Source organism: Dendrobium catenatum, unplaced genomic scaffold (genome assembly GCF_001605985.2).
Source record: "Dendrobium catenatum unplaced genomic scaffold, ASM160598v2 fragScaff_scaffold_1288, whole genome shotgun sequence".
In the NCBI taxonomy this organism is placed as follows: domain Eukaryota; kingdom Viridiplantae; phylum Streptophyta; class Magnoliopsida; order Asparagales; family Orchidaceae; genus Dendrobium; species Dendrobium catenatum.
In genome coordinates, this window is record NW_021319750.1 from 307,685 (window position 1) to 322,333 (window position 14,649).

Here is a 14,649-nt window from a genome sequence, read left to right on the forward strand (position 1 = left end):
GATGAAGAATACAACCCACCTCTTTAACACACTAGGAGATTAATTAAAAATACTTTCTTTAGGGAGATAGCAAAGAAAAGGCTACCTATGAAGTTAAAGATGACATACTTGCAGTCCTATAGGAGCAAAATTGCTCCAATTGACCATATGACCACCTTTGAGTCGATGACCTCACTATTAGACAATGAATATGCTCTAGAGTGCCGGTTATTCTTTACAACCCTCATGGAGTATGCGTTGAGATTACTCACTTGCGTGCTTGTATGATTATCACCTCTCTCTTATAATTTAAGATAATATTAATATTAATTTAGTTCCAGAGTGCCTATAAGTTCTAAAAGAGCTTACAAGCTCTCCTTAAAATGGGTCAAGAACTTGGCAAGTCATTGAGGAGCTTTATTATAAGGCTCCAATGGTAGATGTTGAAGGGAATGTCATTTTCCTTACACGCTTAGCCTATAGTGGTTGAGGACATTGTATAAATTGTTGGAGCTCATCAACAATCACATCAATGCAAAGGAATACACTTGGGTGGTCAAAATCATCTTCGACCACTCGTGTAAGAACTAATATAATGGTGATTATAAAACCTATTATGACATGAACTAATATGTTCATGTAACATGTTTTTTATGTATATATGTGAATATTTCTATATGTATTATCTGCATAAGATTGAGTCCTAAGGGCGTTATATGTGTGAAAATCTAGATGTGTATACAAAAATCCCTCTAGAGTGCTATGGTGATGTCTTATGGGCATTGCGGTGCTAAATTCCTAGTTTTTTGGTAGAAAAATAAGTACTATGGGAGAGCTACATCACTTATTTTTAGGCATTGTGGTGCCAAGCTTTCAATATTTTGAATAGGAAATAATTTCTTGGGAGCGCTATGGTGTTGGCTCTTTGGGTGCCACAATGTTATAACCAAAATTTTTATAAATATCAAAATCCACTAAATCTTTCATCACTCTTACATTTCAACCATTGGTTTTGATGGGCTAGAGAGACAGAGAGAGGAGAATTCTAAAGACACAACGTACATTTTGGAGGTCTTCAGGCTATTTTCTTTTGAAATACTACTTGTGAAAGTTGTTGAATCTTTGTAAGTTACATATATCTTATCTCTATTTTCAATAAAATGGAATTTTAGATTTTGGGGGTTTTTAATGGCATAAAACTGGGAATATTATGATATATAAGAAATTTTCAACATGCAACTTTTAGTATATTTTCTCTTATTATTATGCATATTTTGACTATTTCATCTAAATTTTCACTAGATGTTTTAGATTGTATGAGATTTTTAGTATTTTTAATATATTTGTTGGCTCTCATAAAATCTATTATAGAAGGATAAAATCCCTGAAATAATATTGCGAACATTATCTGTAAACAATTTTATGATTAATAATTATTGAAGTGTGTGTAGAAATTATCCATAAAATTATAATTGTTCTATTATAAAAGTGCAATTCTATGTATTTTGAGATGAGTCTAATTAAGTTTATATATATTGAAAGTGTGATGCTTCTGTATTTGTGTGATTAAATCTATATGAAGGAAGTGCTAATGGTTGTTATTGATGTCCTATGCATCCAAGTGAAGGTATAAGAGCCTGAATTACAAATGAAGAAATAGTGTTATACATTGGTAAGGGTTTGATATTGAGGTGATGTTCATTGGAAGTTATAAGGGCCTATTTTAGATGTGTTATGCATAGGCAATCATACCGACCTAAATTTATATATGATTTATCTATTAAATGTTAGGAGGTATAAGGGCCTAAGGAATTGATCTGATCTGAGGTGACTGAGAACTAAATATGATGCAATTCATTTAATTATATTTCATATGACCGTGTGTTATTTATGTTATCTGATATAATTATTATGTTGATACTATTATGAACCTTTTATTGCTCTGGTAAGAGTTATATGGATTATCTATATATCTATTTATGCATTTGTCGAAATAATATATTTATACTACAGATTTGTTTATTATTAAGAATTTAGGTAGGTTCAGGGTAGCCTACTAAGTTGTGGTTTGCTCACGTCTTTTTTTTTTTTCATGTGTTAATTTTATGTTAGGGAAAGATAAAGGGGCGGATTGGATAGATAAAGGTTATAACTTTTTGTAGGTTAGGTATGTTTCTGTTAGTAGATTCCTTTGATAATCATGGTGTATATTTGATGAAAATATATTGGAGTTTTGTACATGATTATTGTGTACATGAACATTTTTTTTGTATAACTAAAAAATGAAAGAAAATGTTCATAGTTAATTTTTTGCATTATGAATTTGATGTATCGTGGCTTTGTGATCTGTAAATGAATGAAATGGAAAAGGAATTTCTTTCAAATACATATTCATAACTAAATTATTGCAATTCAACATGGATTAACCTATTCGAGATTAAGATTTTGTCAGGTTGGTTTGTGTCAACATGCCCTAAGAACTTGCAACAAGAATGAAGCAATGACATGGAAAAAAATTGCCCAAGGAGCAAAAGAGATAGGAGGCCCCTCATGCCACTAGAGCACCGTCGCCTAGAACATCATAGAGTTCCCTAACAAGCCAAGCTACTAATAATTGTTTGTCTAGCTATGTCGAGGGTAGAGGATCTTCTCCTTACTCCTTTGATCAAATATAGATTTGCTTACACGAATATACTAAGATCTCCACAAACAAAAGTATCTTATATGTTCATAGCCTCCTTTAAACTTTGCTCTAAGGGAACACTAAAAAACACACTCACAAGAACATAATTTTCACTCAAGTGATAGAACTTTCTCATAAAAGAACTAAAAAGATATTTATAGTAAATACAGGAATGGGCTCAAGCGTTGCGCCGCTTAAGGAGGTGGCTCCGCGGTGGTGAAAAATTAACTAGCACCTTGTTGCCATAAAATATGCTCTATTATGGCATTGACTGATGTGGCATGACTGCTCATATTGATAACTGCTCTGCCCTAATGCTCTAAAAATTTGAGCATCGCGGTGTTCAAATAAAGGATCCGATACTAGGGAGTTGCGAGGTAGGACACCATGGCATTCATTTTCCCAAGACAACCATTGCTGCAGTGTTGAATTTAGCAGTGTTGTGTTATGCCGCGACATTGACTATGGTTATGCCGCAACGCTTAAAAATAAAGAAGACTGGCATTGCAATGTTAGAAACATGTACTTCAACATGATTAGACTCGGGGCTGTGGCATGATATACTCGGGCGCTGCAATGGTACTCTACACATAATTTTTTATCATTTTCTAAATATTTCTTATACAAACGCAACTAAAATAATATAGTTTTACTAAAATTCAAATAAAATAAATAATATATAATTTATACTTAACAAATTTCCATCATCTAATTAAACACCTGCTAGTCTCAAATAAAATTTAATATTCATCCCTTGATAATTTTACTAGTCAAAGTAAAAATTGATAATTTAAAATTATCAACATATATGATAATACATCACAGTCTAGAAGTAATTTGGAATGAACAAAGTTACAATTTTAGTTTGAAAGAGGCATAATAGTTATCTCAATTAATTACCCTTGTTATTTCTTATTTTGAATCTATTTGTTATATTTGAAAATATAAAATTGACCTCTCAATATAGAATAAATAATGTAGTTTATAGACTAGTTACTCATAGTTAAATGAGAAATTCATGATTGCACTATTACATGTACTAATTTACTTATTTTATCTTTTTTTATTTAAATAATATAATATATTTGAATTAAAGGTATAATTAATTAAAATAAAATATTAAATTAATAATTAAATTAATTAATTATGTTAAACTATAAAGTATTAATTAATTAAATTATGAATATATGATTTTTCAGAAATTATTACAAACGGCCGGAAAAGTCGCCGGAAACAAAACCGTCGCTAAACTGCCAGAAGCCATCGAAATTTTTTCTGAAAAATTAGACCGCCAGTAAGCCGCCAGAAAGCCGCCCGAAAAATAGACCGTCAGAAATATCCACCGGTAATGAACGATTTTCTTGTAGTGATTGATACTAATGTTTGAATGTGCTCATCTTTTCTTTTTTTGTAATATTTATATTTTTAAATTTTCATATTTTATTTCATTTATAATTTATGAAGCACATACTTAATGATTTTGAATATCAATTTTTATTTTCATTCTCTTACAAATCCTATTAAATTAATATAAATATTTAATAATATCACTGGTTCTATTTTTAAGTTTTACTATGATTATCCAAATTTCAGTTGTGTACATCTAATTTTTAACTTATTTATTCATTTTCAATGCAGTTATCAATGAGTTAATATATAGTTTCTAAATTCAAAATTAAGTTAATAGCTTAGATGATCTAGATTAGTTAATTGTTAAATTTTGAAAATATAAATTATTATGCAATGTTCATTCAAACTATAATCCAGGATTTTATTATTAACCTAATTTTACATAACTTTTTATCATAATTTTTATTTTGGCTAAATAGGTAATCAAATTATAATATTTGTAGAAGATAATATACAATATTTAAGCATAAATAAATTTATCAAATGTAAACAACATAACAAACCACAAAACATGTAAATTACAAACTAAAGATGACACTACACTCAAGAAAATAATTAAATAACAGAAAAGAACTTCAAACATAAGTGGTTTGCCTCATATTAGTGCTAAATTTATAATCTTCAGTTAGACTATACTAATTATTATATTTCAGGATGAGCCAACTTAGTTATATTTCTTCAAATTCATTCAAATATATTAATCTTTTCTTTTATAGTCCCTTAAGGTTGAAATTTAATTTTTTAACAATTCAAAATGCCTTATCTTCTAATTCTATAGGAAGGTGGCAAGCATTTTCAAAGACTAATTTATTGGGAGATATTCCAATATGAGTCTTAAATGCAATTCTATATGCCTATAATGCATCATCTAACTTAATAGCTCAATCTTTCTTATTAGAATTGACAATTTTTTCCTAAATTCTTTTAATTTTCCCATTACTAATTTGAACAGTTTGTTCACTAGTTTGGGGATGATAAACTATTGCATTGCTATGATGAATATCATATTTCCTTAATGTTGCATCTACTCTCTTACTGCATAAATGACTTCACCCATCACTAATTAGAACTCTAGGCATTCTAAATCTTGAAAAATATTTTTAATAAAAATTTAAGCATCAATTCTAGGGATTGTCATTCCTTCAAATTTTGATACATAATTCACAACAATAAAAATATACTGACATTCATAATATTGCACAATTGTTCCTATAAAATGCAATCCCTAAAAAATAGTTAAAGCGCATTTTTTTTTTTTTAGAAATTTTGTTTACTCTTTGGTATTTATCACATTTTTTAACATCTTGAAATAAATAAGGCCAAAAAATCTAGATTTGAGGTTTTTTTAAGCAATTTTAAAACTTCGAAAATGCTCTCTATAAGGAGAATCATAACATTCTCTAATGAATTATTCTATTTCTTCCTTAGGGAAAAACCCTTCTAATAATTTGTTCATTACAAGTCTTAAATAAATATGATTCATCTTAAAAATAATATTTGATACTAAACAATAAATTCCACTTTTGAATAAAAGACAAATCACATGGAAGTATACCACTAACAATAGAAGATCTTGAAGTTTTACCCAAATATACTGTCCCTAAAGTTTTAAACTTATCCTTAAATACTCTAGTATTATTTCAAATATATTTAATGGACTCTTCTGCATCCTCACAATTCTCCTCAACATCTTCTTCCAATAAATTCCTTTCTAACAACTCTTTTTTTTAACCCTCCACTATAATATCTTCCATATCAATTCTAAAGCAATCTTTATTCTTTTCATGTGGAAGTTTTATAGATTTAAGAATATCAATGGTCACATGTTGACCGTTAATCTTCATATTTAATTCCCCTTTATGCACATCAGTCATGGCCTTCCTAGTGGCTAAGAAAGGTTTTAAAAAAATGAGAGGTATTTCCCTATCTTCTTCCATATTAAACATAATACCTTAATCAAAACATCTTCTATTACCTCTCTAGGATAAGTGAAAGATCTATCAATTGGTTGAAGGGTGACAGAAGTAGGTTGAACCTCTCCTTAATCAAAACATCCTCCTAATCCATTGTAAAAAGGATGAATAACCAATCAAATGAGTAAGGCATAATGAGGGCATTTATTAAGTATTTTATTAAATCTCTCAACTTTTATAAATTGATTCTCCTTCAATCTGGGCAACAGAAGTGCATCATTTTTAAGTTTAGCAATTTTTAAAGGTGAGAAATGCTTAGCTACAATTTTGTGTGCCAACTCATTCCAACTAGTTATAGAGCCGGGGGCAAAGAATTTAATCACATTTTCTCCTTGTCACTTAGAGAAAATGAGAACAATCTAAATCTAATGGCATATTTGCTGACATCATTACACTTAAATGTTACACATATTTTCAAGGAATTAATTAAGTTTGAATTGGGATCTTCAACAAGAGTTCCCCCAAATTAAAAATTTTGAATTATTTGAATTATGATAGGTTTCAGTTCAAAATTGTTAGCTTAGATAGTGAGTCTATTGATACTCTAATGGATTCCTTATGCTATAGGATTAGCATACTCCATAACTAGTCTAAAATGATCATAATCTTGTACTGGGTTAGATATTATTATTATTTTTTTTTTAAGATTTTTGAAAGGGTGGATCAAACAACAAGGACTCCTTACTAGCTTTACCAAACATACAATGAAATTATAAAGCTAAAAATTGCAACTAAACAATCAAACATGATACTTTTTTGGATTATTTAAATTTTTTATTAAAAAAAAATAAAGATACATGATATAAGTAAATCTAATTATACACTTGTTTCAACAGTATAATCAAAGTTGCACTACACACATTACTTCCCTAGCAACGACACTAAAATCTTGATGGGAGCTTATAGATGATAGCACATGCTATTAGTATGAGCTAGAATGTGACTTACAAAATTTTGAAATATGCTTAAATTTTCTTTAATATGAAATTAATGTAAGCACACTAATTACACAAGTATCTTGTACTTTCCTAACCTCCCTTCCATATCAATTCTAAACTATAATATCTTCCATATCAATAAAATAAAAAAAAACACTTGCAAAAACATGATTTTCACTCAAAGTGATAGAACTCTCTCACAAAAAAAACTGAAAATATTTTTATAGTAAATACAAGAACGCCTAAGAGACGCATTGCTCAACAAGGTGGTGGCGCGGCGGAGAAAAATGAACTAGTGCCTCGGTGTTATAAAATCTGCTTTGTTGTGGCACTAGTTGATGTGGTACGGTTACCAGTTGAAATGATGAGTCTTCTGGCTAAGTTAGCATAGTTTCTTGTGTTGATAACTACTCCGTCACGGTCTTCTAAAAAGTTCGAATGAAAGATCCTATGTTGAGGTGTTGAAAGGTATGACACTGGGACATCCATTTTCTTGAGACAACCAACATTGTAGTGTTGAACTTTGGCATAGCGGCACTGTGTTACGCCATGACACTGACTATGGTTCCACAACGGCGCTTGAAAATGGAGAAGACTAGCACTGTAACTTTGAAAACTAGCACCTTAGCGTGATTGAACTCGACATTGGGCGTGATATACACGTGTGTCACAGTGCAATTCAACACTTATAATTTTTTGTCATTTTCTAAACATTTCACATACATATCCTAAACCCTAAAACAACACATTGTCACTTAAACATAATAAACAATATACAATTTACACTTAGTAGTGAGGTCAATAGGCCAATTGTAGAGAACACTTACAATGATGCCATGATTGTTACTTCCTTAGTTACCAACTACAATATATACAACATTTCAATTAACATCAAGAGTTTCGTTAATGTTATTTTTAAATCAATCTTCGATAAAATGAATCTTATTACTTTTTAGCGCATTGCCGCTATAGGTTTGTTGTATTGTTGCTCAAGAGAGTGTCAAGAAACATAAGGAATACTCACCCAATATATATATAATGACACCCTGAAAGCAAATAATAAAAAAGATAATTATATGAATATACAAACATATATAATTATATATGAAGAGTTTTTAATTTTTTTAAGAAACATATATAAGTATATGAATAAACAATCATAAAAGAGCCTTATATGAATGAGTATCTAGCAGTTCATCAAATACGCTAGCTCACTTAAAGTTCAAATTGATCAATTAGTTCTCATTGAAGCATCTTTCATTAACCCAATTCAAGGTGTTTTTTCTAGGATATATCATATAAGAGGAAGCAGCTGCATGAATTAAAAAAAAAAAAAAGAGGAAGCAACTGCATGATCTATTGAAAAAAAAAAACTACAATTTTTCATTGATATAGAACATTCCACTTGAATTTTATGACTAAAATCACATTAATTTTCATTCATATTATATGATAAATTAAATTAATTAACCATAATAAGGTTAATTCTTAAAAAATTATTTCACATGATTATTTGAATTGAGGTATTCTCGTAAATATAAGTTGTAAATAGGGCTGGGTTTTATATTAAACCTAAACTAATAAGCTGAATGATTTGAAAATTTATAAGCCTGACTTGAAATTTAGGCTTCGTTTAGGACGATTTTTTTGTTACTTCTTAAAACAGGTTTTTAATATCAAAATATTATTATTTGTAGTAAAAAAACTTCTTTAAGAAGCAATAAAAAATTTTTACTAAACGAAGCCTTAATTTGATTCTGAGCTAAATTTGATGAATTAATCTAAATTGATTTTCACTTATGATTGAATTTGATTGACTAAGATTTTGTTTGAGATATCTTTCTTACGACTTTATTTTTTAGATCATAATTATGATTTTTTATTTAGGCATAACTATGATCACTCGAATCACACAACTCATCTTGATCTGTTGGCTTGGAGGTTAGGCTATCAACTAGAAGGTCTTGGATTTCAATATTGTGTATGACATAAATATAAAAAAAGGGATTTTTACATACATACCACTTTATAACATATGTATTACATATTTAACACTCAAAACTTAAATATTTCTTATATACCACTTTAATCCAAACTTAACCTAAGAAATACCACTCCGTCTTACTCCGTTCGCTCGGTTTCACCTTCACGCCCGCTTAGCAGTTAAAATCCCTAAAAACATCCGGCTCTTCCCACCGAACGCCAACCGAACGCTTGAGGAAATCCCGTGCTCCTTCGTCTCTTACCACTGGAAGGAGAAGAAAGGTAAGATCTGTTCCTAAACTCCCCAATATCGTCTATTTTCCCCTATGTTTCTTCAGCTCATTCGTCGTTCGTGAGGATAAATCTGTAGAAGCTGTAGTATACTCAGGCAACTGAATAAAGCGGGTGTGGATTTCTTCAGCCGGAGCAGGAGTATTCTTCAGACATAGCATGTTTTGGTGGTTCTATATTCAATTTTTTTTTTTTTGTTAATTTCTTTATCCCGATGTTACCGTTAAAGCATTAATCTGTAGGAATGCAATTTTAATGAAATGTAAGTGTTCTTTAGGTTATTTCAAATGATTTCAGTTTAATGCTCCTATAGAGTAGTATTCTTCAGTTTACTTAGAGTAGTATTCTTCAGTTTACTTCAAATGAGTTCATCAAATTGAAATCTATGTTTCTGTTTTTGTGCAGCAGTGAACATAATAACAAGTTTGACGGCATAGTTGCTTCAAATGAGTTCATCAAATTCATCTGCTATGAGGCGCCCACATTATCAAGTTTACTGCTACTGTCATCTTAAGTGTGTTTTATATACTTGCTACCGTGGACCCAATTATGGAAGGCAATTTTATAGATGCATGAATAATCGAACGGAAGACGATTGCAGTGTTAGGAAAGTTGTTATTTGCATGTTTTACATTCTTGCAACTTGTATAGTTTTGATGATTCCAAATATTATTATTTTATGTGTTTTTCTAACTTTTTTTTGTGTTTTTGTATGATTTTGAAATGTCTTCACATCTGATTCCCTGTTTTAGATCGATCATGCAAATTTTTCTACGTATTCTATTCGTACTGGATGAAAATATTTTGTACTGTACGATTTCTGTAGCAAATTGATAGTTGGTTTTGACTGATTGCGTATTGTTTAAATTTTTCCAATACATATCGTACTGTACGATCTCTTGATCGTCCTGGATGATTTGTATTTCTTTTTTTGTACGCATATAAATGGCTATATGGGTAAAATGTTGAGAACGAATCTTTTTGTGAGACATTTGGAATGTGATATGAAGATTTTTATAGTTTATATACTTGTGTTTTGTACTTGTATTGCTTTAAATGTTTTGAATATTTAAGTGATTTTGTTCTATTTTTTAAACTTTAAATTTAACTTGCATTAATAATTAAAAAGGTTTTCTAAAAATCCAAGAGTAGAAGTATAATTTTTTAATTAAATTACCAATTCACCCCCCCTCTTGGTTAGCCTTGGGACATTTAATTAGGCTTAACATCCTAATTCATATTGAACGAGTTCCAACATGCAGGTACTTTAAATGGACAGACGACGTAGAAGAGACAACTTCTCGTGTACCTAATGAAGATGAAGGCTTTGAAGCTAGGATGTCTAAGAAGCAAGACTTGATCATCTTATTGATGAAAGTCTTTATTGGTGTTTTTCTTGTTGACATTGCTTTCCATATTTATTTAGTTTATTGTTGCGTGTCGAAGTAGTCCAAATGATGTAGAAGTTTATTGTATGGTTGTTGTGTAGTTGATCATGAATGTTTTGATGAAGTCTATTGCAACATTTTGTAAGTTGTTTACTAGTGAATGAAATTTCACCTTGTTCTTCAAATTTTGATCACCTTGTTCATGCTTTACGTGCAAGTCAATTTGATTCAAGGTTCATTTGATGTAAACTAGGAAGAACTTTATGCTTCATTCACAAAATCGTGAACATACAGCAGAAAACTGGAATATACGCGTGAACACATCAGAAATCAATTGTTGTTTACTCCAAGTTGTTTACTAGTAAACTTCATGCTTCATTCACTAACCTGTGAACACATCAGAAATCAATTGCATCACAAACCCGTGAACCCGTGAACACATCAGAATTCAAAAGATGCATCCAGATTATCGTGAACACATCAGAATTCATGCTTCATTCAACTTGGAGTAAACACATCAGAACAAGGTTAACACATGCTTGGAACACATCAGAACCAAGTTAACACATCAGAAATCATGCTTCATTCAACTTCATGCTTTCAGATTATTGTGAACACATCAGAATTCAAAAGTTATATGTATACTTTTGCTCAGAATAGTAATATCTGTTTGGAACAGCCAAAAATTACAAAAACAGCAAAAAATAATAGCCAAATATAATAGCCAAAAATTACAAAAGTATACAAATATAACAGCCAAAAATTACAAAAACAGCCAAAATTTATAATTTTGATTCTCAAAACCCATCAACATGTAGGTACTCAAGCTCTACTCCATCGTTGAAAATCTTAGCTGTCCGTATACTTTCCAACTTTCTACGTTTTGATAATGGGTTTTCGTGTTGTGTCATTGTATCATTGTTGATCTTATGTAATGGGTTCTTACATGTGCTCCGATGATGCCCCCAAAGTGAACACTTGCTACATTTATGCACTTTCTTATCTTTCTCAAGGAAATTTGGTAATCTTCTTTTTTTGGGTCTTCCTCTAGGTCTTGAAGTGTTAGACGCTCCAATATCGACCACATCTTCAACTACTTGCCATTGATCTTTATCAGGTAATGTACCAATAGCTCCCTCGTATGCCATCATGTACCTAAAACACATAACGAAGTATTTATCATGCCATGGAAATGTATGCAAATCATGAACATTTGTATTTATCATGGGAATTTACCTATAAACGAAATACAAATCATGAACATATGTATGCCATAGTGGATGCTCCTTCATTCCAATAAAGGCAACAACGTGAATGCATGGAAGCCCTGTTAATTGCCAAACTCGACATGTACATTCTTTAGATTCAACATCAACAATATGTCTTGAATGCACAGATTCTACTTCAGCCTTCGAATTAGTTGACTGGAGAACTAACATATGCTCTTTTCTTGTAGTTATTTCTCTTATGTGATCTTCCGCGTGAGGAACTAATTCACGTTGCCATGTTATGCTCATCATCTTTCGCGCCGACCTTTGCTCCATAAGTTTACCACGAAGTGTGTCAATTAAGTCAACAACTGGCTTTGTTCGAGCATCTACAATCCATGCATTGAATGATTCGACACTATTACTTGTATTAGTAGCATGGTATATGCCTAAAATGAATTGGCTTCTTGACCACTTATAAGGTAATGTTGTAAGATATACATAGATAGTTGGGCTCAAAACACTAAGTTCTGAAAGTTTGTCATTGTACTATGTGCTAGTATATGCTCCTGCAGCTGCCCAAACCAAACCTTGAATTTTATGCCCGTCTTTGCAATGAATTTTTTTTTTTCAAATTCTTCCACAGAGGACGAATACATATTCTATGCTCAACAACAGGGTAAATTTCTTTTATAGCATCACCCAAACCCTTCTCCATATCTGAGATAAATGAAAGAGGCTCTATGTGTGGGCCAACACTCTCTGCCAAGTTCTGCAGGAACCATAGCCATGTCTGTTTGGATTCAGTCTCTACGACGACGAATGCTAATGGGAATAAACCGTTATTACCATCAAGTGAGGTAGCTGATAAAAGCATACCCAAATGCTTTGATTTTAAAAGACATGCATCCAAACTAATTAGCGGTCTACAACCATATAAGAATCCATCTTCACAAACCTTAAAGCAAACATAAAATCTTCTAAATGAATGGTCAAGCTTATCATAAGAATATGTGATATGCGAACCTGGATTTCTATTAAGCAATTCTGCATGTAATGTTGGAACCCATTTATAATTTTCATCTATAGACCCAAATATATTGTCACGAGCATGCTCCCTAGACTTCCACAGCTTCATGTAAGGTAAAGAAAGACCATAATCTTTCTCTAAATTGTTGTTGATGTCTTTCGGAGGAATGTCAATATTTCTGTTAACTATATCTTCAATTTCATTGGCAACCCATGCAGTTGTGGCTAGTTTATTACCAACGCGATTGATCCCAGGACAAGTGTGAACACCATAAACTCTCCTAATTTCAAAAGTTTGAATGTCTTCACACAGAGAAGCTCGAATTCTCCATTTGCAACCTTCATAAGAACATGTAGCAATCACACGTGTTTTGTCACTTGCCTTTATCATGATTCCAAAATTCTCCTTGATGGCTACCGATCGTAGAGCATGCTTGAAATGTTTGGCATCAGGAAAGAAGGTGCCAACAGCTATATCTTTATAAGATAAACTTGGAGCAATTGAAATACCTTCGTTAAAAGAACATTCAACTATTTGCTCGGAAGTCATAACTTCCCTAATATCAGAAATTGATTCTTGTCCTTCAACTTCATGTACTGAAATGACTATCTCACCACACAAATTATCATTGGATGCTTCTATGAACTCAGCCACATGAATGTCACAGATTATGTCTTTATATTCCTTTGGTGATGTACCATATATATAATAATACATATTATATGGGTGCCCTTTAAGCCATGGACATATTCGAAGAACCTCGCATCTGAGCGCAAAAATAGTAAGTTGACCTTTCTCAAATTTAACACTCCTTTGTTTGCCACCGTCATACCTCTTTCTATGTTGCTCACTAGTTTGAACCCATTGCCCTCCATATTTAAAAACAACATGAATATACTCTATCTGCTTCGAACACATCTTCCGAGTGCTTTGGGTACTCTTATCGTTGGATGCTTCTATATACTATGTCTGCTAAAGCTCTCCATCTCTAGGAAGAGAGAAAGAACTCATCTTCTTAAAAAAAAAACCAAAAAAGTAAAAAAAAAAAAAAAAGCTTAGAACTATAATATGATTCAGTACCTTTTCATCAACACATCTGAAGTGGACCGACATACAGAAGTTGTTGTTCTCCACCTTGGCCCCAGGAGTAGATTTGGGCGCTTCGAGCAAGGTTCTATAAACCTTTATATAATGAACATAAAGAAATACAAAGAAAACCACAGAGAAATACAAAGAAAACCACAGAGAAAATATAATGTACCTTAATCCGTCACCGGGTGCTCACAATTACCGTTGGGAATCACACTGACCGAGCAGAGGATCGCCACCAGCGATCGCAAGCAGCCGAGCAGAGGAATGTCTCCAGCGATCGCAAGCAGCCGAGCTAGCGAATCGCGATCAGCCGGACGCAAGCAGCGAGTAGAAGGAAGAATACGCGAGCAACAACCAGAGGGAATTCCAATGGACTGTGTTCGCGAGCAGAGCAGAGCTAATTTCGATGGACTGTGTTCGCGAGCAGAGCAGAGCTAATTGCGAACGAAAAATTTCCGCGGGAAGAATGCGCCGTGATGGACGACGTAACGAAGTGGTATGATTGATATATAAAATGAGTTTTAGGCGGTATAATAGTAATATTAAATTTTTAGGTATTAGATATGCAAATGATTATAAATATAATGGTATGTATATAAATCTAACAAAAAAAAAATCACTCTAACCGGTGATAAATATGCTGAGAATTTTCTTAGGCTTTGTTTGTTTGAGCG

At 31.8% G+C, this 14,649-nt stretch overlaps 1 protein-coding gene across 1 annotated transcript; it reads right to left on the reverse strand.

Annotated features, from left to right (window-relative positions):
- Positions 1–11,296: 11,296 nt before the first annotated feature.
- On the reverse strand, positions 11,297–13,801 carry LOC110092226. Its single transcript, XM_020816687.1, has 4 exons — positions 12,511–13,801; positions 11,882–12,302; positions 11,743–11,800; positions 11,297–11,311 (listed from the first exon to the last, which is right to left on the reverse strand). Exons 1-4 carry the CDS (start codon positions 13,799–13,801, stop codon positions 11,297–11,299), a joined length of 1,785 nt encoding a protein of 594 aa, XP_020672346.1.
- Positions 13,802–14,649: the final 848 nt, after the last annotated feature.